Source organism: Myxocyprinus asiaticus, chromosome 35 (genome assembly GCF_019703515.2).
Source record: "Myxocyprinus asiaticus isolate MX2 ecotype Aquarium Trade chromosome 35, UBuf_Myxa_2, whole genome shotgun sequence".
In the NCBI taxonomy this organism is placed as follows: domain Eukaryota; kingdom Metazoa; phylum Chordata; class Actinopteri; order Cypriniformes; family Catostomidae; genus Myxocyprinus; species Myxocyprinus asiaticus.
Window position 1 is genome coordinate 10,285,317 of NC_059378.1, and position 24,346 is coordinate 10,309,662.

At 39.4% G+C, this 24,346-nt stretch overlaps 1 protein-coding gene across 6 annotated transcripts in view; it reads left to right on the forward strand.

The window, feature by feature from the left end:
- The window catches only part of LOC127426135 (plasma membrane calcium-transporting ATPase 3-like), a 153,480-nt gene that overhangs the window by 114,088 nt on the left and 15,046 nt on the right, over positions 1–24,346 (forward strand). For all 6 annotated transcript variants that reach the window (XM_051672700.1, XM_051672697.1, XM_051672699.1 and 3 more), the window contains 7 exons: positions 8,650–8,829; positions 8,911–8,998; positions 9,584–9,690; positions 14,643–14,834; positions 15,638–15,851; positions 18,186–18,397; positions 18,859–18,966. In XM_051672700.1, the coding sequence (XP_051528660.1) occupies positions 8,650–8,829; positions 8,911–8,998; positions 9,584–9,690; positions 14,643–14,834; positions 15,638–15,851; positions 18,186–18,397; positions 18,859–18,966 (1,101 nt within the window). The remainder of the gene's footprint in view (positions 1–8,649; positions 8,830–8,910; positions 8,999–9,583; positions 9,691–14,642; positions 14,835–15,637; positions 15,852–18,185; positions 18,398–18,858; positions 18,967–24,346) is intronic.

The window sequence follows — 24,346 nt, forward strand, 5'->3', positions numbered from 1 at the left end:
CCGAGCACTGACATCCCGTCAGCATGACACAGGCATATGCAAAACAAACCAAAACACTTCTCTTTGTAATATAAACAAAGTTTATTTATGCAGTAATATCAATTAATAATTAATACAATGCAGTCAATAAACTTCCGACTTACAACTACAAACTAAACAGTGATATGATTAGATATGGAAATAAAATAATCCTATAACACAAGGTGTGTGTGTGTGTGTGTGTGGTTAGTACGAGAGAGAGAGAGAGAGATGATTAAGTGACAGCCCTAAAGCTGATTTCGCGATAGTGGGAGAGAAAACAGCCGTTAGTTTATCACTCAGAGACGCGGTGGACGGCTCGTAAAAGTCCCGCGTTATTTGACTCTTTAATGGATGAACTCAGTTGCTGTCTCACCCGCGATGGCGAAATTGCACAACAATCCAATTTGGTTGGACCACAATACAGCAAAACAAACTTGTGATAATTAATACCCTGAGTATTAATAATGAGCGGACATGGCGGTCCGTAAACTGTACAAGCAAAACCTTGAAACACAAGAATAACACACTATAATATTCTATCTCTGCCCAGATGTAAACCTCTTACTTGAATCGCATGAGGACACAGGTAGAATGTGTTTTCCTCCGTCCTTTAACTCTGACCCGGTTCCTTGAGGCTCGTGTGATGACGAGAGGCCGTTTCCTTGCTCTGTCGGTGGGCTGTTGATTCTCGGCGGGCTGGCGGAGAACTCAGAAATGTCGACTTGATTGAAGATGGAAGAGAAATCTTTAATCTCTTCACTTCTGTAGGCAAACAGATGAAGATGCGAATTGCTCGGCGATCTCCTTCGGATCCGTTAGAGTGTTTGGTTGAACACAGAGTAATCTCAACTCGTCCAGCGAGATGGAGATTGTATGGCCACAGTTTCAAGTCGGACGTTACTTCCTTGTGCCACGAGGTTGCACCTGAGAGCAGCAAAGAGCTGCGTCCACACGCTGCAAACAAAGTCGCTGGAAGCAAATCCCGGAAGCATTTCAGAGGTATTTCAACTCCTGATGATGTCATGTTTGAGGGACGTTCTGTTGTGTGCCTCATCCAATAGGAGTTGAGAGTTCGATCCTTTAGTGAGCAAGGCTTCAGGGATTTGTAGTCTGTTTTGGACTCCCTTTGTTTGATTTTGGCACGATTTTTATCAGTAAGATTTACGACTTGGAAGGTGGGGGCTTGAGTTAGGTTTTTATGACTGTATTAGGCCTGCCTTTGTCTTCTATCTGAATACATGAGGCTCAACATTAAGCAAACTGAGAGAGGGGGCCTCTTCATATATATTCACGCAATATAGTATATTGTAATTTTTTTTTAGATTTTGCTTTATGATTTTAATCACATTTTAGCTTTTTAAAAATGTACAAATTTCACATTCTATCAATTTATATGATGTCATGAAATCACAGTTTTAATAATGATACAAGCTATTGTCACTGTTTGAAATTTCGTACACATTTTTAACTAAACAATTCACAAGGTAGGAACCTAATAATGAAAATTAGGGGTCACGATTGTGAAATTTGGCTGACAATTAATTGTCAAATAAATAATTGCAATTATGACGATTAATTGCCTGTTTTAGGGCTATGATGATTAATTGTCTGGTTTAGGTGTTTCACGAATTATGACGATTAATTACCATACAAACTCACTATGTGTGCTTCATGCACACAACAAAGTTGTTTATACAAATTTAGCTTGGGTCATATAATAAAATAAGGGTATATGATTTCCTTTTCAGGCTTCAAAAATGTATGAATTACAGTCAAATATAAAAGTATAACATTTAAAATAATTAAAATAATATTTTAATTATCAAAATATGTTTAAATAACTAAAATATATCTCTCTTATTTGTCCGATTTACTTTTGATCCATTGGACTTTTTCAATGTTTAGTTTTCTTTTGCTTCTTTTGTAACCCAGCCAACCTGTATAGCTATTATATTATATTATATTATATTATGCAATAGTAAAATATTTCTGCCTTAAATTCTTCACTTTCACACATTATTTTAAGGCTCTCTGATTAACTCACAAGCCCTTATTTCTCGTGAAGGAAGACTTTGAGATTCTGTTTCTTGCATTTTATCATCTCCACAGAAATAGAGCAGGGCATCTCCTGTATGTCTCACTGCGTGTTATTAACACTGCATGAATAAACCCACAATGACCAAGGACATTTTCCATTACATGGCCATTAAGTGAAACTGGAGCTTTGCTTCACAAAATTAATACATTTATGCCTTGTTTATATTTTCGAGGGAGTTTGGCGCAAGCCTCTGTAGACGGCGTACACATCAGAGCACTTGAGAAGTGGTTCATCTTCACGCTCTCAAGAGAGCTGCTCTTGTGACGTCCATGGTGCGGTTCCCTGAGTTGCTCGGAGTTCAACTGAATGAGACACAAGTGCTTTTTCCTGCGCGCTCATGAGACAGCATGCAGGGAAAGACGAGGCTGAATCCAGTTCTTAATCAACTGCTTTTTATTCAGTAAAAGGGCCTCGGTGCTTCGACACTACACAACTCTATCACTGGCGAGTGAAATGTTAATATTTACTTGCCAGTGAATGTTACAGCCATAACAGACACTTTTTGGTCGCATAGTGTGAAATTTACTTGCATATGCGAGTGATTTCCTTGCAATGTAGAGGGCTGTAAATGATTAAAAAGTGAGGAAAAGATGTTAATAAATCTCAAATTTGAATTGCAATGCACTTAACATAAAGAATCCCAATATTATTGTATTATGACCCAGAAATATGAGTTGCTGATAGTTATGTGTGAACTGAACTGGAACTTGTTCGTGGACTTTGGCCGTTTTAGTGGTGCAGAAATTATGCCCTTGACCTTTAAATTAGGGCTGTCAATTTAACACATTAATTCAGTGTGATTAATTATATATATATATATATATATATATATATATATATATATATATATATATATATATATATATATATTTTTTTTTTTTTTTTTTTTTTTTTTTTTTAAATGAACGCAATTAATCATGCCTCCGGAATGTAATAAAGATAAAGCTGTAATAGACAACAAACCACATTACTGTTTCGCAAGATGAGGAGGATTTGTTGCTTTCAAACACAGCTAGATGGAGCACAACTCCTAAAGCAGGGGTTTTGAGATATGCTTTTAAGTTTATAAGTTTCAAACTACATTTAATTTTTAACAATGTCCTAAAAACTATGTGTTTATGATGCAACACAACCTAAGTTAGACACTCCAATAGTGTATCTTATGCAGGCTTAAGTTAAATTAAATAGAAATAAAACAAACAATTTGATCTTCTTCTAAAGCTACTTTCTGTGTTGTCAAATCAATGCTTTACTCATCTGCTACAATAATTTTAATAATGTGAATAATTGTTTTTATTATTTATATTTATTATTATTTAAATATAATTATAATTACTTAATAATTTTACATTGAATTATTTGTATTTTTCTTAGGCTTTTCTCCGCAAATACTGATATGCCTTTAATTTGATTAATTAATCGGCAGATCATGTAATTCATTTTATTAAAATTTGTAATCTATTGACAGCCCTACTTTAAATATTTATGTAAAATTCTCTAGTATTGTTTCATACCCCGCCTACATAGTATGAGAGGGGTGGGTCAGAATCTTATATCATGATATGAGTAATTTTATATCACGATAACAATATACTGCACAGTATATCACAATATAGTAAACGTTTTCTGGAAAATCAGTAAAAATTGGTTTATGAAATAACCAGATTGCCATGCCTATTTTTGGAAACTCCAGTCAGTGAATTAAATAGGCTACTTTATAAATGAAAACTTTTTCTACAATACTGCTTATATAATTTTCTCTTTATTTGGAACTGGACAAACATAAAAAAAAAAAAAAGAAAACTCAGCTTGTTTTTTAAAAAAAAAAAAACCTTACCAAAATGCTAAATTATGACACATTTCAGTCTGATATGTTGTTTAACAATATTACTATAAATAATACATACAGTAATTTAAAAAAAATATCCAACGAAAATAAACACTTTTTTTTTACCAAATTATGTGGAGTGCATCTTTTGGTTTCCACAATATTCCTTTGCATGCTTCATTTTGAGGTGGTAAAACAGATTGCTTGTATTACAAGTGATTATCGTCATGTGACACAGTTTGCAGATTACATTTTCTGCTCTATGTCGGCTTTTGTGAACCCATACCACAGATGTCACACATTTTCTTGAATTGTTTGGAAGTTATTCCGTTTTGTGGAGATGTCTTTCTCCATTAGGGTTTTGCCTGGGTCAAAAATTATTGAGTAGCATGAATGATCCTACTCTGCGCTCTCCTGTCTGTGGAGCACAAATATTGGGAAGCCTGCTGGACTTGTGCACATTTGTGAGCTCTAGAGATAGCGCACGCCAAACACCATGAAACACAAATGCGTAAGATGCATATTTAGCGCTTTTAAAGTGCTGATCACAAGATGAATGTCTTTGTATTTGCTTGGGCGCCAGTAGAACAATTCATTCAGTGCCAGAAAACACCTGTCCAAGTCTCACGTGAAGCCCTGCCCAGATAAGCCCACTATACATATACATGATATGTCAAAATCTCTATCGATTGATATGTAATATCGTCACCACGATACAGTATATATTGTCATATCGCCCAGCCCTAATATGGAGATATATCAAGTACAGGTGCATCTCAATAAATTAGAATGTCGTGGAAAAGTTAATTTATTTCAGTAATTCAACTCAAATTGTGAAACTCGTGTATTAAATAAATTCAATGCACACAGACTGAAGTAGTTTAAGTCTTTGGTTCTTTTAATTGTGATGATTTCGGCTCACATTTAACAAAAACCCACCAATTCACTATCTCAAAAAATTAGAATACATCATAAGACCAATAAAAAAAACATTTTTAGTGAATTGTTGGCCTTCTGGAAAGTATGTTCATTTACTGTATATGTACTCAATACTTGGTAGGGGCTCCTTTTGCTTTAATTACTGCCTCAGTTCGGCGTGGCATGGAGGTGATCAGTTTGTGGCACTGCTGAGGTGGTATGGAAGCCCAGGTTTCTTTGACAGTGGCCTTCAGCTCATCTGCATTTTTTGGTCTCTTGTTTCTCATTTTCCTCTTGACAATACCCCACAGATTCTCTATGGGGTTCAGGTCTGGTGAGTTTGCTGGCCAGTCAAGCACACCAACACCATGGTCATTTAACCAACTTTTGGTGCTTTTGGCAGTGTGGGCAGGTGCCAAATCCTGCTGGAAAATGAAATCAGCATCTTTAAAAAGCAGGTCAGCAGAAGGAAGCATGAAGTGCTCCAAAATTTCTTGGTAAACGGGTGCAGTGACTTTGGTTTTCAAAAAACACAATGGACCAACACCAGCAGATGACATTGCACCCCAAATCATCACAGACTGTGGAAACTTAACACTGGACTTCAAGCAACTTGGGCTATGAGCTTCTCCACCCTTCCTCCAGACTCTAGGACCTTGGTTTCCAAATGAAATACAAAACTTGCTCTCATCTGATAAGAGGACTTTGGACCACTGGGCAACAGTCCAGTTCTTCTTCTCCTTAGCCCAGGTAAGATGCCTCTGACGTTGTCTGTGGTTCAGGAGTGGCTTAACAAGAAGAATATGACAACTGTAGCCAAATTCCTTGACACGTCTGTGTGTGGTGGCTCTTGATGCCTTGACCCCAGCCTCAGTCCATTCCTTGTGAAGTTCACCCAAATTCTTGAATCGATTTTGCTTGACAATCCTCATAAGGCTGCGGTTCTCTCGGTTGGTTGTGCATCTTTTTCTGTTAACATGCTTGGATACAGCACTCTGTGAACAGCCAGCTTCTTTGGCAATGAATGTTTGTGGCTTACCCTCCTTGTGAAGGGTGTCAGTGATTGTCTTCTGGACAACTGTCAGATCAGCAGTCTTCCCCATGATTGTGTAGCCTAGTGAACCAAACTGAGAGACCATTTTGAAGGCTCAGGAAACTTTTGCAGGTGTTTTGAGTTGATTAGCTGATTGGCATGCCACCATATTCTAATTTTTTGAGATAGTGAATTGGTGGGTTTTTGTTAAATGTGAGCCGAAATCATCACAATTAAAAGAACCAAAGACTTAAACTACTTCAGTCTGTGTGCATTGAATTTATTTAATACACGAGTTTCACAATTTGAGTTGAATTACTGAAATAAATGAACTTTTCCACGACATTCTAATTTATTGAGATGCACCTGTATATGGACTGCAGATTTGTGTATGCTGCTTCCATAGAAAGACATGATGGAAATCAGATGGCAGCTTCAGACTGGAGCATCCCATCGCATTTAATATAATAAAAATGTTGTGATCGTGATTATCATGTGATGATGATGGATTCATTGCAGAATGTCAGGCACCATATGAAAGTGTAGACAGGAATCGTTAAAGGGACATCGTTAGAGGGACAGTCTGACCTAATTCCCTTGAAGGTGGTAAAATGGGTACATGACAGGTGATTGTGCTATTTTTGATTATGGATCAATGCAGAATTTATGTCAGCTTCCCTCAAATGAAGTGGCATATATAATTGTGTAATGACTGGTATTTAGGTTAAATAAATCCCCCCCGCCCCCCCAACCTTTCTGGAGTAGTATGATACATTTTTATGTCTGCTTCCTGCTACATTTCACTAACTATTTTATTTGTTGAGCATACATGTATGGGGTTATTATGAGGTAAACATGAACAAAGTTGACATCCACTTTTGGATCTAATTTGTCATCCTCTGTCCATTCACCACACAGTCAGAGTTTCTGTGACACTGACTGGTGTAACTTCAGTTCAGTTCAGCTTTAAATATATAGTGTACAACTCTGAAATACAAGAGGTGAAGATTCATATTAAGATCAGGCAATTTGCATTTGGTTCAGTTTGTGGAGGGTTTTGTGGAAGTAGTGGGCTATATATGATAGGTGAAGCATGGGGGGGTGGATTTTCTTTTGTGGGAATCAAGCAGGCTGGATATGACTGGAATGGCAGGCGATAAACGGTTAATTCAGATTTCAATTAAGTACTGAAATAGTACTGAGCACTTATTTTTGTGCAATTAAATAAGTGCACTTGCCAGGTTTCCTAGGTTAATGACATTAAGTCTTTGAAAGATATTCAAGAGCTTTTTTGTTTTTAGATGCTTAGTATCATGTAAACAAGATATATGGGATTTTCTTCATCCCCAAAATTTCTGGAGAATAAAAAAAACTGTTGGTGTCTTAAAATTTTTGTCAGAAGGACCGTTTCGGTCTAATTTGGTGATCCTCACCCTAAACTGCAATGTGGACCATACTTTTGCAATGATTGTGCCTTGTGATCAGAGCTGATATAGAAGACAATATTGTGTTCTGCCTGATAGTAGAGCAAGCCCATTTACAGCTTTATAATAGAATTTTAGAATAATGTAGTGATGAAAAGATGAGCTTAAATGTTTTTGCCCTAGTGAAAAACACTCTCTTGTAGCAATGTTTGGAGGCAAGACAGTGGTCAGGTTTTTAGGTTATAAATGCACACACTAGTTTCTGTGCATCATGTCAAGATAGCATGTTCTTCACATGCCATGGCGTTGTGTGATATCACTGTACAACATCTCTGTCCATGGAAACACTGGGAGGTTTTTAATTATCTATAAATAAGTAAGCTTATTGGTTCTAATTAGGGGTGTGGTGTGATTCATTGCAAGACTGAGTGGGGATAATTACATAGGACTCCAGCATACACACACAAGCTCTAGATCAGCCACTTCATGTGTTAAGTAGTCTCAATACACTAATGCCTAAATGAATGACACAGGACTGTCAGGGCGCCACACCAAGAGTGATTACAATATCTTTAGCACTGATCACCTAGAGGTTTGTCTTGCTTCCACCCAAATTCAGCCTGGTCTTTTTAAACTATGTTAAGTGCAAACTGATCGCACCGAAGCAAAATTTCAACAATCATTCCAGTGACAACAATGCAAAACAAATTCTACTGTATTGGTGCAAAATGCCCTGTTGTTTTTTGGAAAATTGTGGGAGAAGTTCTGGTGTTGTTGAGTTCAGTTAAGTCTACCTAAAGTTGAGCACACCAGACAATGCACTGATCTGAAACTAATGACATTTTTTTATTGAAAGGACATTGGATTGAAATTGGGATATGACTCGACCGCCCACATAAGCGCCACTGCGCACATGCACTACCTGCCAGAATATGTCTCTCACAAACTTATAAATTTCTTTCAAATCATGTCTCTCCTCAGCAAGGCCTGGCTACAAAATAACATACAGCAAAAATAGTAGATTATTAACTGTTGAAAATGCCCCTTCTGTCTATTGAACTTTATTAGATATTATTATCTAATAAATTGTGTTATATTAGAAATATCTTGTGTAGTATTTTGTGGTACTAACTTTGAATTGCTAAATCCTCTGGTCTGGATTTGTTGTCCATTCAGACTGCGTATTTTGCTATTTAAACATAAATCATTGTTGGAGTGGATAAGGATGGATAAGGATTTGCCAGTGAATGTTAGGCTACCCAGTATCTCCTGCTTTGAACCAAGCCAGTCAATTGTCCTTCTTTTCCTCTGTGTGCTCAATCTGCAGGTTCCTGAAGCTATCGCTAAATGCCAGCGAGCAGGCATTACCGTCCGTATGGTCACTGGAGACAACATCAACACAGCCCGTGCCATCGCCACCAAGTGTGGAATCCTGCAGCCTGGAGAGGACTTCTTGTGTCTGGAGGGCAAAGACTTCAACCAGCAGATTCGTAATGACAAAGGAGAAGTAAGGAGCTGGAGAACTTTATGTACAGTTGAGATACAAGGACATGCAAAGTGCTTATTTAAACATTGTCTCTATCTCTAGGTGGAGCAAGAGCGTCTTGACAAGGTCTGGCCCAAACTGCGTGTTCTGGCCCGTTCCTCCCCAACAGACAAACACACTCTGGTCAAAGGTTAGAAACTTACCAATGGTTTGGTGAATGGATAGTTTGCAGTTTACACTTTTAATGTACTGTTATACTGTATTAACATTTATACATACACTTCATGGTCAAAAGTATGTGTACACCCCTTCTAACTAATGCCTTTTAAACACCTTTGTGATGATTTGGAACTGGTAAGACCTAAATGTGTCCCATTTGTGTCTAAATGGGAGCAAATCCCCACAGCCATGTTCCAACATCTAGTGGAAAAGTTGAACCAGAAGAGTGAAAGCTCTTCTGGAGGACCAACTCCCTATTAATGCTCAGGATTTTGAAATATGTTCAACATGCACTTGTAGGACATATGGGTGTGATGTTCATGTGCCCACATACTTTTGGCCATGTTGTGAAGCCCTGTTCTTATTGTGGTTACCTGTTATGAATCCATACTGAAATAATGGATGCTTTTAGTTTTGTTGAGGCTTAACAACTAAATTCAAACACAGATGTTTTGTTTGTGTGTGCAGGTATTGTGTTATCTTTAATTCATGCAGGTTAAATATTGTAACCTATTTTGGTTTTCCCTAAAACAGTGCCTGTGTTATTGTCTTTCAGGCATCATTGACAGCACAGTTGGAGAGACGAGACAGGTGGTGGCTGTGACTGGAGATGGAACCAATGACGGTCCTGCTCTTAAAAAAGCAGATGTTGGCTTCGCTATGGTAAATCATGTATTTTTTGTGCTTCCCCAGTCAAATCAGTGCTCTGTTTTTCTTTCAGACACAAGTTTCACATTATGGAGGACTTGAATAAAATAATACACTAATAAATCACTTTTCAAATTGACAAATAGGCATATTTAATGCTATTCATATTTAAAAATGTAATTAAATTTAACTATTAAATAATATATATATATTAGATGCATCTTTTAAAATGCATTTTATAATGGCAGTAGTTTTTTTTTAGTCTGTTCAGCCTTTGTTTTGTTTGTTTTGATTTTAAAACAGCTGTCCAGCTGCTAAATTGTCTTTTTATTGCAAAAGTTGGTTGCAGTGTTGGGGCTCATTTGATGAGGGTTTGGCAACAGGTGTTAGACTGTGTCAAAGATTGCCTTAATAACTGGAGAGGTTTTGTCCTAATCCCTGTCCAATATCCCCTGCTCTGCACCAAGCCAAAATGCCTCAGGACATCATTATAACATGGTGTGGACTTGTGTGCTCATCAATGGGTGAGCAATGCTCATGGAGCCCCTGCTTGTTGATCAGATGACCCCACAAGGAGACGTAACAATTAATATGTGCTTCTAAACAAGCACTTTGTATGGAGAGTGCAAGTCATAGACACACCATCAAACATTTAGATACACAGTGCTGCTAAATTGTCTTTTTATTGCAAAAGTCGGTTGCAGTGTTGGGCTGCGTGTCTGGCTCGTTCGATGAGGGTTTGGCAGCAGGTGTTAGACTGTGTCAAAGATTGCCTTAATAACTGGAGAGGTTTTGTCCTAATCCCTGTCCAATATCCCCTGCTCTGCACCAAGCCAAAATGCCTCAGGACATCATTGCAACATGTGGCGCGGGCTCGTTTGCTCATCAGTGGGTGAGCAGTGCTCATGGAGCCCCTGCTTGTTGATCAGATGACCCCACAAGGAGACGTAACAATTAATATGTGCTTCCAAACGTGCACTTTGTATAGAGTGTAAGACATAGACACTACATTTATATACACAATTCACACTCAATCTTACATATAGATGCTCAGAAATTCAAAACCTAAGAAGATTTCAAAAGCAGTTGGTGGTGCAATTGTGGTAACTGCCAATTGGAGTACATTAAGTTAGAAAGAGGCCATGGATGGTACATTGTTTCAGAAATAGAAGCTCTGAAGCTGTCCAAGATATGATTTAATTTGGATCTTCTATTTGCGGTGCTCAGGAAAGCTACGTGCCTTCAAGGCCAAGGATCGAGATGAGATGGTGCAGAAAGTGATCGAGCCAATGGCCTGTGAAGAGTTAAGGACCATTTGCGTAGCCATGCAAGACTTTCTTTTAGCTGAAATATCCTGATATAAAACACATCCGCAGCCATGAAGAGGGCTAACACATTCACGGTGCACTCATTCTATTGTAGTTCCCTATCTGTCACTCACTTGACATTGTGTCGATGTACTGACACTAGGGGTCACTCTTGGGAGCCCGAGACACCTCTGGTCTTTGATAAAAGGCCAATGAAAATTGGCGAGTGGTATTTGCATGCCACTCCCCCGGACATACCACTTATTCAGATTTTCTCTTCGGAGCCGAACGGTCATGCTCATTCAGCTGAATTATACTGTTCATTCACCTCTGCTGGATCTGACGGCGCATTTCAGCGGCTTCTCCCTCCTCTGCACTGGTGCACTGCAGAGAACGCCCCTGGGCGCTTCGGTAGAAAACAAGAGAGTATATTTTCTGAAAGAGCTTTTTTCCTCTAAAAGAGTATATATTTCTCTATAAGAGCGGCACACACGGAACGTCTTTTTAAAGATGCCTTTCCGATTATGTGTTATTCCTGGTTGCAGTCGTTATCTCTCAACTTCGGATGGTCATGATCGCTGTCTTTCGTGTCTGGGCGTGACCCACACGGAGGCAGCGTTTGTGGATGGTTCGTGTTCTCATTGCGAGAACATGACCATGGAAACGTTGCGGTCGAAAGCAAGCCACCCCAGCGGCTCCCCACTTTGGTCCTTCTACCTACGGGTATGAGGCTAGTGCGGCTAGCACTCACGGCGAGTCTGGCTTCTTGTTCGGAGCCCGCGAAGATGATGAGCTCTCGAGCGCAGCATTGGAGAGATGGCTTGTCCAGTCGGACACAGAAGCCTCAGCTGGGCTTCCCCCTTTGGGGACGATTGCCCAGTCACAGGCCGATGCCAAAATGATGGACATGCTTTCCCGGGCGGCTGCGAGCATCGGGTTAGAGTGGAACCCTCCGCTCTCCCCTGAATCCTCACGGCTTGATGATTGGTTCCTGGGCTCGCGGCACCGCTCAAAACAGCCACGCCCCGCTCCAGTGCCATTCTTCCTGGAAGTGCATGAGGAGCTGACAAAATCGTGGGAGGCACCTTTTACTACCCGGCCCCGATTCCGCAGTTCCCTCGCTCTCACTACCCCCGATGGCGGGGCGGCCAGGGGCTATACTGCGATTCCCCCAGTGGATAAGGCGCTCACGGTGCACCTATGCTCGCAGAACGCCGCCACCTGGCGCGGACACCGTAAGCTCCCGTCCAAGCCCTGTAGGCTCACGTCGTCCCTGATGGCTAAAGCCTACAGCGCTGCTGGACAAGCCGCCTCTGCCCTGTACGCCATGGCTCTCCTGCGGGTCCACCAAGCCAAGGCATTGAAAGAACTGCACGAGGGTAGTTCCGCCCCAGATTTGATGCAGGAACTGCGCTCGGTGACCGACCTCGCTCTCCGAGTGACGAAGTAGCGGTCTCTCAGGTGGATGATGGCCACACTAGTGGTCCAGGAGCACCACCTTTGGCTCAACCTGGTCGAGATGGGTAAGGCCGACAAGACACGGTTCCTTGCTGTCCCCATTTCCCAGGCTGGCCTATTCGGAGACACCGTCGAGGACTTTTCCCAGTAGTTCTCGGCGGTGAAGCAGCAGACGGAGGCAATCCGGCACATCCTGCCCCGGCGCGGCTCAAGATCCCGCACCCCGTCTGCTCGTCGCCGCCTAAGAACCCACGGAGGTCGTCAAAGCGCTCCTGAGATGGGCGACCCAGAGACGAGGGAACCCACTCATCTGGAGCTGGTAAAACAACCACTCCATTCCCCGGTGGAGGGCCGGGTGGAAAATCTTTTGTTGCCTTTTTGTTTAATTTCGCCGCATGCCCAAGTGACTGCGGTACCCAACAGTTCAGCAAAAGAGCGGCTTCCTTCCTCCTTGGGTCACATACCCGGTGTGCACGGTCGTCAACACGACTACCGTCCACGGGTTTTTTCTTGCAGGATTGGCGCTCCAGCGGTGGCCTTTCCGCCCCTGAGCGCCCAGCTGTGGCACACAGTCGCCCCCGATGTGGCAGTCTCCACGGGTTACGAGGACAGGCCTCTTCCTCCCCCGTCCCAGGCTGTTCCGGGGCTGGTCACAAGGAGCCAGGTAAGTGCTTTGATGTCCCTAGAATCAGCACGGCCACGATGTGGTGTGGCACCTTGAGCTTCACCCCGCCGCAAGGCCCCACCTGCTGGTACGTCCGACGACGTTGTCCCCTTGGTCCCCCTTGCGCGGAACTTGGACACGTGGCTCACGCTTTCCAATCCGTCGCGATGGCTGATCCAGACCGTCCGACTCGGCTACGTGATTCAGTTCGCCAGGCGCCCGCCCAGGTTCAGCGGTATTCACTTCACCTTGGTCAAGAGCGAAAACGCTGCTACTTTGCGCACGGAGAACGCTACCCTCCTATGGAAGGGCGCGATAGAACCTGTCCCTCCAGCCGAGGTGAAGAAGGGGTTTTACAGTCCCTACTTCATCGTACCGAAAAAAAGCGGTGGGTTGCGGCCAATCTTGGACCTGCGAGTACTGAACCGGGCCTTACACAGACTCCCGTTCAAGATGCTGATGCTAAAACGCATTCTGGCGAGCGTCCGGCATCAAGTTTGGTTCGCGGCGGTAGACCTGAAGGAAGCGTACTTCCACGTCTCGATCCTTCCTCGACACAGACCCTTCCTGCGGTTTGCATTCGAGGGTCAGGCGTATCAGTACAAAGTCCTCCCTTTCGGCCTGTCCCTGTCTCCTCGCGTCTTCATGAAGGCCGCAGAGGCTGCCCTTGCCCCGCTAAGGGAGGTGGGTATTCGCTTTCTCAACTATCTCGATGACTGGCTAATCCTAGCTCACTCTCGAGACATGTTGTGCGCACACAGGGACCTGGTGCTCTCACACCTCAGCCGACTAGGGCTCTGGGTCAATTGGGAAAAGAGCAAGCTTCTCCCGGTTCAGAGCATCTCTTTTCTCGGTTTGGAGTTGGACTCAGTCTCCTTGACGGCGCGCCTTATGAACGAGCGCGCCCAGTCGGTGCTGGCCTGTTTGAAGGCATTCAAACAGAAAACAGCGGTTCCACTGAAACTTTTTCAGAGGCTCCTGGGGCATATGGCATCCTCAGCGGTGGCCACCCCGCTTGGGTTGATGCATATGAGGCCGCTTCAGCACTGGCTCCAGACTCGAGTCCCAAGATGGGCATGGCGCCACGGGACACATCGCAAGTAACCATGACGTTCTTTCCCCTTTTAACTCTGATGTTTTCCTTTCAACATTTTTGTTCAAAAGAACTGACTTATTCCTGAAAATAAACCAGTATCTCCAATTCATAATGAAGTAGACTAGTGGGGCAGTGGTGGCTCAGCGGTTAAGGCTCTGGGTTACTGATCAGAAGGTCGGGGGTTCAAGCCCCAGCACCGCCAAGATGCCACTGTTGGGCCCTTGAGCAAGGCCCTTGACCCTATCTGCTCCAGGGGTGCCATATCATGGCTGACCCTGCACTCTGACCCCAGCCTAGCTGGGATATGTGAAAAAGAAGAATTTCACTGTATATGTGCAAATGTGTGATAAATAAAGAAAATTATTAAATTATTACTTTTCCAGTATTTACGCAGACACTCATGTAATATTTCTGAAAAGCAGCTGCTTGCTTTGTCTTTCAGGGAATTGCTGGCACAGATGTTGCAAAGGAGGCCTCTGACATCATCCTTACAGATGACAACTTCACCAGTATTGTCAAAGCCGTGATGTGGGGACGTAATGTCTATGACAGCATCTCCAAGTTTCTGCAGTTTCAACTGACTGTCAATGTGGTGGCTGTAATCGTTGCCTTCACTGGGGCATGCATCACACAGGTACATTAACATCCTCTGACCAGACTCATTTTCGCATTGCACATTTTATTATACAGTACTTCATCTGTAAACAACATCTGTACTGTAAGTCATTGAGAAAAGAAAATACTGGCAAAAATGTTTTTTCATGTACCAATCAAGTTTTAGGTCCTGGGATATTTTTTTATTTTATTACATTTCCTTTGTAACACTGATATAATAAGAAATGTAAACAGTGATTTTAGCTATTTTTGTACGCACACTTATTCATATGAATTTAAAGCTATTTAATGTGACATTTATGTTTTTCAGCACTCTGGCACTAAATTTAACAATAACATTTTTCAAAGATGTTTAGAAAAAACAAAGGAGAGGAAGTTGTCCTGGCAAAATCACCAAACATTTAAAACATTTGAAAAGCCCAAAATATCCTCTTTAAGATGCACCAATTTTTAAAAAGTGGCATATATGATCTAAAAAATTCACTAGAAACAAATGCCTCTACAAAAGACAAAAATTAATTGCTGGGTCCCAGGCGGATAAACACAAGTGTACTTGGTGGTTAAGCATGCCATTGTGGGGGACAATTCATCATAGTGACCATTATTAAAGAATGCAACCATAAAGACAAAGGAACTGTACAAGCCAAGACCAAGTCTTTTATATTTACTGAAATATGTTGTGGCCATTTAGCGCTGTTACCAGACTTCAGCTAATGTGGGGCCGGCCAGCCTTACTGTGTCCCAGCCTAACTACATTACATATGACAATACTGTTAGAATGTCCTTTCTGTTGAGTCTCACTCTGGTTTGTTGTGTCTGCAGGACTCTCCTCTTAAAGCTGTTCAGATGTTGTGGGTAAATCTGATTATGGACACACTGGCTTCCTTGGCTCTGGCAACGGAACCTCCGACAGAATCACTCCTACTGCGAAAACCTTACGGCCGGAACAAACCACTAATTTCCAGGACTATGATGAAGAACATCTTAGGTCATGCCGTTTACCAACTTGTCATCACATTTACTCTTCTCTTTGCTGGTAAGAGGCTTCGCTATATATGATGAGGTTTTACCAAAATGTAGTTTTACCACAATGAAATGAGTTCCAATATCTCAAACATTATTTCCATTTGTGTAGCCAGAGTACTACTGAGTGGGATATAGGGGAGACCCAGTTGCCATTCCAGGAAGTTGTAAAATATAAGGTCACAATCACTCTAGTAGTGGATTTGTATGTTGATCTTAAAAAACCCTCTTAAATTAAAATATTTTTTTTGTAAATTTGAACCTCCAAACTAAAATTCCAATATTATCATATTTTTGCTTTAGTTGTTGTTTAAACTGGTGAACACAAGAAAAACACACTAGGTTGTACTGTGTTCTCAGGGCAAGGGTATTTCTCATAATTGTCAGGTTGGGGCAAGTTGTAACATTTTTATTGGGGCAAGTTCTGGTTTAATGGTTTTGTATGTTATATTTTACATTTTTGCTGTTTAACCTCTTAAACTAAGGCAGGCGCTATATCGTGAAAAACGTTTATGCTTAAAACATTAAAGTCTCCGTATACATAAGTCAGGCATATGAGGTATCATTGGAAAGTTTAGAATCTGAACTTTTCAGAGATAATCTGAATCTGTCATCACATTTACTCTTCTCTTTGCTGGTAAGAGGATTCTCTATTCATGATGAGGTTTTACCAAAATGTAGTTTTACCACAGTGAAATGTGTTCCAACATCTCAAATATTGTTTCCATTTGTGTAGCCAGAGTACTATTGTTATACCCCTTAAACTAAGGGGGGTGATATACTGTGAAAAAAGTTTATGCTTAAAACATTAAAGTCTCTGTATACATAAGTTAGGCATATGAGGTATTTTTGGAATGCTTAGAATCTGAACTTTTCAGAGATATCCTGAATCTGATCACTTCTGCATTTATATTACTTAAAATAACAAAATAAGGCCTCAAAACATTCGCTTTGAAAATTAGCACCCCCCAGACGTAATGGGGTAGAAATATTTATATAAACATAAAAGTCCTTCACATAGCACATAAATAGACAAGTCATATATCAAATGAAAGCACTCTCAGGAATGTGACTGTATGAAATGTGATTTAATTTAATACAGTTAATAACACAGTTCGAAAGATTTTTTAAAAAGAATCACAAAGTGAAATATGATTTCTGTAAGTCATCAAATACAAATGTCTCTTTTATGCTCCAGTAACTGCTGTTGTAAGCCCCAAAATAGCAAAAATAGGAAGTTCTTTAAAAAATGTGCTATTGTTTACTTGTCTGTGAGCTTGCTTGGCTGAATAATACAATGTTATATCTAAGATGTCCAGAACAAAATATGCCATCCAGAAGGAAAAGCATGCAAAACAAATAAACAGAAAATATGTTTTTGACTATTGATGATAAAATTCGCAAAGAGCAGGATCTCAGCTTTCTAATGACGCCTAGATTGAGCTTCTAGTCTACTCAAAAGCTAAGATATTCAATGAAACAACAGGGGTGGTGCTTGAACTGAAAATTAGACTGAATGTCTATGGACAAGCACATCTGTGAGGGCTAAAATGAGTTAGAGCGCCACCTACATTTCAGATCTGTATATTGTGATGGAATGTGATGGGGGGAAAAAAATTTTCTAGTGCTTTCTGCACCAGATTATAAGGGGTTAATTAATTTTGTGTTTCATTATTGTTTTACTGTTGACACTTTGCTGCAAAGCCTATAATAGGCTGTTTAATGGCAGGTTTCATTGAACTTACCACATTTACCACATTTAGTGTGATAACGTGCCCACTTTTAAGGCATACAATTTTATTATAGCTAAGACTTTAAAGTATAATCGTATCCTGAGAAATATTCATTGGAGTAAAATGTGTTGTTCCATGTAAGGATTTCCTGTCAAAGAGTTAATTGCCTCCATCTCCACTTCAAATTTAACAGTGAAAACCTGCCACAAATAGGCGGTTTATCTGTAAATCCTGGTTTGAAGCCAGCTTGTGTTCCCTGCTTGTCAAACAGATCACATAACAGACTAGCTAAAGCCCTAAAGCATGTCACAGTGCTGCAGGAGAGATCGCTGTAAATGTTCCCATGTTGCGCTGCTGCCAACTAATTTGACAAGTTTAAGTATATCACAAGTTTACAGTGCCTGTGGATTTAGAAACAGTGACACAGTAGACCCCAGTCTGTGGAGTTTGAAAATACTTTTTCATATCTCTCTCTTTGGGCATTACACTTGACGGAATTTTCTTTTTTAATTAACGAGAACATGTAGTATTTATTGAAAATTCCCTTAAGTGCTTCCGAAAACATACAACACTGTATGAATTTAATTACTGAAACCATCTTGCTGTCCCCAAAGGTGAGAAGTTGTTCAACATTGATAGCGGCCGTAACTCCCCACTCCACTCCCCACCATCTGAGCACTACACCATCATCTTCAACGTCTTCGTTATGATGCAGCTCTTCAATGAGATCAATGCCCGCAAGATCCACGGTGAGAGGAACGTGTTTGAGGGAATCTATCGGAACCCCATATTCTGCAGTGTTGTTCTGGGAACCTTTGTTCTGCAGGTAAGTTGAAAGAAATAATTTCATGAAAGAAGTCAGTTTGATAGATTTATTGACGAGGAGCTGTTTAGTCTTTGTCGTTACCAATATGCACACAGCTGTAACCGCACATAAATTAAATTTTGCATGTGCTAAGTAGCTACGTTGTTTAGCATGCGTAAACGGCCTACATTTATGTTAATAAATTATATTACTTGGCCAAGGAATTGGACATTTGTGTTACTGTTAATAATAATTTTTATTTTCAATTGAACATTCATCATATTGCCACCATTTTATAAATACAGTATGCCACCTAAGGCCGTGGGTTACAGTTGTTTTTACCATGATTACAGAAGGTTCAAGCACTCCACTTTGCAAAACAACACCCCTTAACGGTCTCAAAATGTTTGTAACTCTTAGCCTCTTGTGGCATATTGCTTTATTAAAGTTGAAGTGGACTAATGGTATATACTTTGTTACAGATTGTTATTGTGCAGTTTGGAGGGAAGCCATTCTCCTGCACAGCCCTCACCATCGATCAGTGGCTCTGGTGTGTGTTCATAGGGGTTGGCGAGCTGCTCTGGGGTCAGGTAAGGCTAATTCTTACACAGGGTACCTGCGAGTTATTAAAAAGTATTAAATTCTCCTAAAATGATTCTTCGAAGCTTAAAGCCAAAAAGTCTTATATATCTTTAATGTTGTTTGCAGTGGTCTTAAATTTGGAGACACTTTTAATAATACAGCTGCACACTGCCAAGTTTAAGGAACTCAGTCAAAGATGCTGTGTTGCATTTATCTAAATTAAATGATGTAATACATCAGACACTCCTTTAAATCAGGTCAAGGCATTTTTAATTGTATAAAGCTTTTCACAATGCACATTGATTCAAAGCAGCTTTACAGAAAATCATGCTGTAATGTCTTAAATGTCTTAATGACCTTAAATGTTGTTAAATTATGTCAATTAGCATGTGTATTGTTAATTGTTGTATTTATGTGTTTAAAGCTATATTTCCCTGGTTAATCCCACTATTTAAGTTATTTATTTATTTATTTATTTATTTATTTATTTATTTTTGCAAAACATTTAAATTGAAAAGCCTTCAAAGAACTTAAATGTTGTTCTGTTAAACCTGTTACAGTATGTTTGTGTTTGTCACCAATCAATTAATCAATAGCTCTTTTAAATCTCCCAAGCCTTTTTTTTTTTTTTTTTTTTAATCACAGCAATAATTAGCATTATAGGTAGTCAGAAGAACACATTTACAGATAACATAATGAGAGAGAGAGAGAGAGATGCACAAGCTTCTCAGTGGTGCAATAATGAAAACATCATGGCAGAATGCATGAGCGTGGGTGATGTAGAACATCTTTAGTTCCCTCTTCAATCCCACCGGGAGGGCAGGGAAGGGGGAGGTGAAGCTGTGTGTGATTTCAAACCTGTGGGAGGGATAGAGGGAAGCAGGCAGACAGTAAGTTGAGAACGATTACAACCACCTCAAAATTCAGCTCTCAAAAAGATGACACCAGTATGAACTCAGCAGCACAAACAATTCAGCATCAGTGTCAGAAATGTTTTTATTTTTTTATTCTTTTTTTTTTTTTTCAATATTTGCCTCCTGAAATTGATTTTCAATTGCATTTGTTTACCTTTATGAGGGCTTTTTTTTTAACCATATAAAAACATGGTGTCATCCATTTATGCCAGATACTTAAAATGAATCACTTAAACGAAAAGTTCACCCAAAAATGATAAATCTCTCATCATTTACTCACCCTTATGCTGTCTCAAACCCTTTTTCAAACTTGTACAAAGATTTTCTGAGGAATATATGAATTTCTTTTTTTTTTTTTTTTTTTTTTTTTGTTGCTTATACAATGCAAGTCAATGGGGTTCAAAACTTTCAAGCTTAAAAGAGAACATAAACACAGCATAAAGGGAATCCATTCGACTCGAGGAGAAGACGAATTAAATAACTCGAGTCATATGGATTAACTTTATGCTGTGTTTATGTTCTCTTTTAAGCTTGAAAGTTTTGAAACCCATTGACTTGCATTATATGGACAAAACCATTTAATTTATCCTTCAGAAAATCTTTGTGTTCTGCAGAAGAAAGAAAGTCACATGAATTTGAGACAGTGTATGGGTGAGTAAATTATGAGAGAATTATCATTTTTGGTTGAACTATTCCTTTAAATGAAATACATTTTCAATTTGAACAATTATGGCTGTTACCTATAAAATTAATATTGAATACAGAAGTACTGAAGTAAATAATACACAAGGAATCATAGTCCAAATAAGTGTTCTGCTAGATTGCAATTTATATAATTGACCGGCCCTTATGTTAGTTTCTAGTCTTGGTAGATTTTGATGTAAACTCCATTTTCAATCACTTCATATTAGCTAAACATTCACTTGCCTCTGAGATAGTGAATACATAACAAATCTGACAGCTACAGTGTCTGCTAAGGCACTAAACCCATAATTAGGCCTAGGAGATTATTATGAAATATTTCAAATGTTACATAACAGATAATACAAAAAGAAATTCCCTTTTCTCATTTGAAATACATGTGGTATATTTGTCACTTACAGTGGCAATGTTGCCCTGTGCCCTGATTAATTTCTGACCTTGTTTACCATAAATATGAATGCATCCTCCTCTGCGGCTTTACAAACATCCATACAGAGAATGATGCATTACATTATGTCATCAAGAGGATGAGGAAGTTACCAAGTAAGGGTAAAGCCTTTTGAGCTGCAAGCCGTGTGCTCCTTATGGCAGTTGCATCACACATAAGCCACTTCCTACTGTGTCATCAGCTGGTGTTTGTGCATGTGTGTGTTTGTTTGTGCACATACAAAAGTAACCTATTAATCCAGCTGCTGGGAACTTAAACATGGGCATCAGCAGCAGTGGATGTATAAAATTGTCTCTAATGTCTCGTTTTGAACAACTTCAACAGAGGCACCCGCAGAGGAGAGGCACAGAAATATACAATTATTTTAGAGCCATCATAGTTACAGGCTGCAGGGAATGGCATGTATTTGTGTGTGTGTGTGTGTGTGTGTGTGTGTGTGTGTGTATATATCTGTGTCTTACAGAATTCTATTTTGCAGTGGGGAGCCTATTCACTAAACAAAATAAAATGAATAATAAAAATATTATTTTAGAGCTGTCGAAATTAACTTATCACATGCGATTAATTTAAATTTTTTAACATGTTAATTTTTCTCAATCGTGATTAACACATTTGCATATTTTCACATTAGATTCTAACATTTTATTCCACTCTGTGTGAGTGCTGAACACTGGTTGGAATAGGGCGGAACATTTGCGTGGTGCCCGGGGTCAATACTCTGACGCACAAACCACAGACACACACACAACAGATGATCAAGTGATGGACAAAAGACCACTTAACCATAAATTTTTGTACAAAACAAACCCAGATGTGATTTGTGATAAGCCGCATTCTCACGACCCGCTGGAGTAAAGTATCAGAATTTACCTGGCATTGCATTCAAGACCATTTGGATGAAGTATCATTACGTGGACAGTGCCAGCGCTAAAAGCAAAACAAGACTTAAAGAATTCAAAGCGGCATTTCATGTAAATGTGGCTTCATGATTACTATAGCAAAGTGGATAGCTACTTTTAATATTGTGAAGGATGAGGGTTTAAGAGATTTAATGCCCCTTGCAATCAAAATGCAAACAATTAGTCAACGTTTAATGTTACTTGAATTGGTGCTATTTTAGAGCATTTCTATCATTATACTGTGGAATGCTTTGTTTGCAAAATGTTAATAAAACATTATTGTTACAAATTGTTTTCTTTTTAATGAAGGAACTAAATGCATTTTGACAGAAAAAAGGGGTAAATATAGTTAAATTTTAGCACTTTCAAAATTTGCAATTATTCGTGATTATGAAAAATTATGTGATTTAATCTCAATTATAAATTTTAATCAACTGACAGCACTATTTTTTTTAAAATTTAAATACAGTTTATCATAGCAAAACTCTGTTGTGTATGTGTATCCTTAACTACACATTGTCCTATAAACATTCAGCCAATGAGTGAGATGTTACTTGGAATAGTTCACCCAAAAATTAATTTTTGGGTGAACTATTACTTTAAGTAATCCGTTAGACTATGTTTTTTCGTGCAGCCACTGAAGATAACCCAATAGAAAGATGTGTTGTATCTTTATTGTCTTTGTATCATTTTACGGTACTCATTCTTTTTATCTCATCACATTCAATTCAGACTGCAAACTCAATATTTTTTTTTTTTTGCCACAGCACTGTAGATTCTGTAGCAGCACCTCTCAGTAGCAGAGCTGAAAACACTGATATGTGTGTGTGTGTAGATATATATATATATATATATATATATATATATATATATATATATATATATACTGATCACTCATCAGCCACAATATTAAAACCACTTGCCTAATATTGTGTAGGTCCCCCTCGTGACGCCAAAACAGCGCCAACCCGCATCTCAGAATGCTATTCTTCTCACCACAATTGAACAGAGCGGTTATCTGAGTTACCATAGACTGTCATTTCAAACCAGTCTGGCCATTCTCTGTTAACCTCTCTCATTAACAAGGCGTTTCCATCTGCAGAACTGCCACTCACTGGTTGTTTTTTGTTTTTGGCACCATTCAGAGTAAATTATAGAGACCGTTGTGCGTGAAAATCCCAGGAGATCAGCAGTTACAGAAATACTCAAACCAGCCTGTCTGGCACCAACAATCATGCTACGGTCCAAATCACTGAGATCACATTGTTTCCCCATTCGGATGGTTGATGTGAATATTAACTGGATCTCCTGACCCGTATCTGCATGATTTTATGCACTGCACTGCTGCCACACGTTTGGCTGATTAGATAATTGCATGGATGATTGTTGGTGCCAGATGGGCTGGTTTGAGTATTTCTGTAACTGCTGATCTCCTGGGATTTTCACGCACAACAGTTTCTAGAATTTACTCAGAATGGTGCCAAAAACAAAAAACATCCAGTGAGGGGCAGTTATGCGGATGGAAATGCCTTGTTGATAAGAGAGGTCAAAGGAGAATAGCCAGACTGGTTGAAACTGACAAAGTCTACGGTAACTCTGAGATGCAGGTTGGTGCTGTTTTGGCGGCATGAGGGGAACCTACACAATATTAGGCAGGTGGTTTTAATGTTGTGGCTGATCGGTGTATACACTACCAGTCAAAAGTTTTGAAACACTTATTCTTTATTATAATTTTTTTTTTTTTTTAGAATAATAGTAAAGTCATCAAAACTATGGAATAACATAAATGGAACTATGGGAATTAAGTTTTGACTAAACAAAATCCAAGATAAATCAAAACTATGTTATATTTTGGCATCTTCAAAGTAGTCACCCTTTGCCTAGAATTTGCAGACATGTACTCTTGACATTTTCTTAACCAACTACTTGAGGTATCACCTTGGGATGCTTTTTAAACAGTATTGAAGGAGTTCCCATCTATGTTGGGCACTTATTGGCTGCTTATCTTTATTATTTGGTCCAAGTCATCAATTTCCAAAATTTTCATTTTTTTAATTAAATTTTAGTTTATTATTTTATTATATTTTTGTTTACAAAACTAATTTCAAACATTTAAGCATATGCCTCCAGATCAAAAGATTTTTAAGATCATGAGAAACATTTCAGTCAAGTGTTTCAAAACTTTTGACCAGTAGTGTATATATGTATATGTTAACAGTCATGTAGTGGTAAATAGGTTCGTTACAAAACATGGGAACATACTGTCAGTTAATTAACTTGCAAAATGTTCAGTCACTGTGATTTCCATCAGGCTCTTTATGTCCTTCAGCATACAAAGAACACAATGATTGAATGCAATAACAATTAATGAAAACATTCCATTTGTGCACCACATTTTCTCTGTGTCCCATTCTAGGAAACCCAT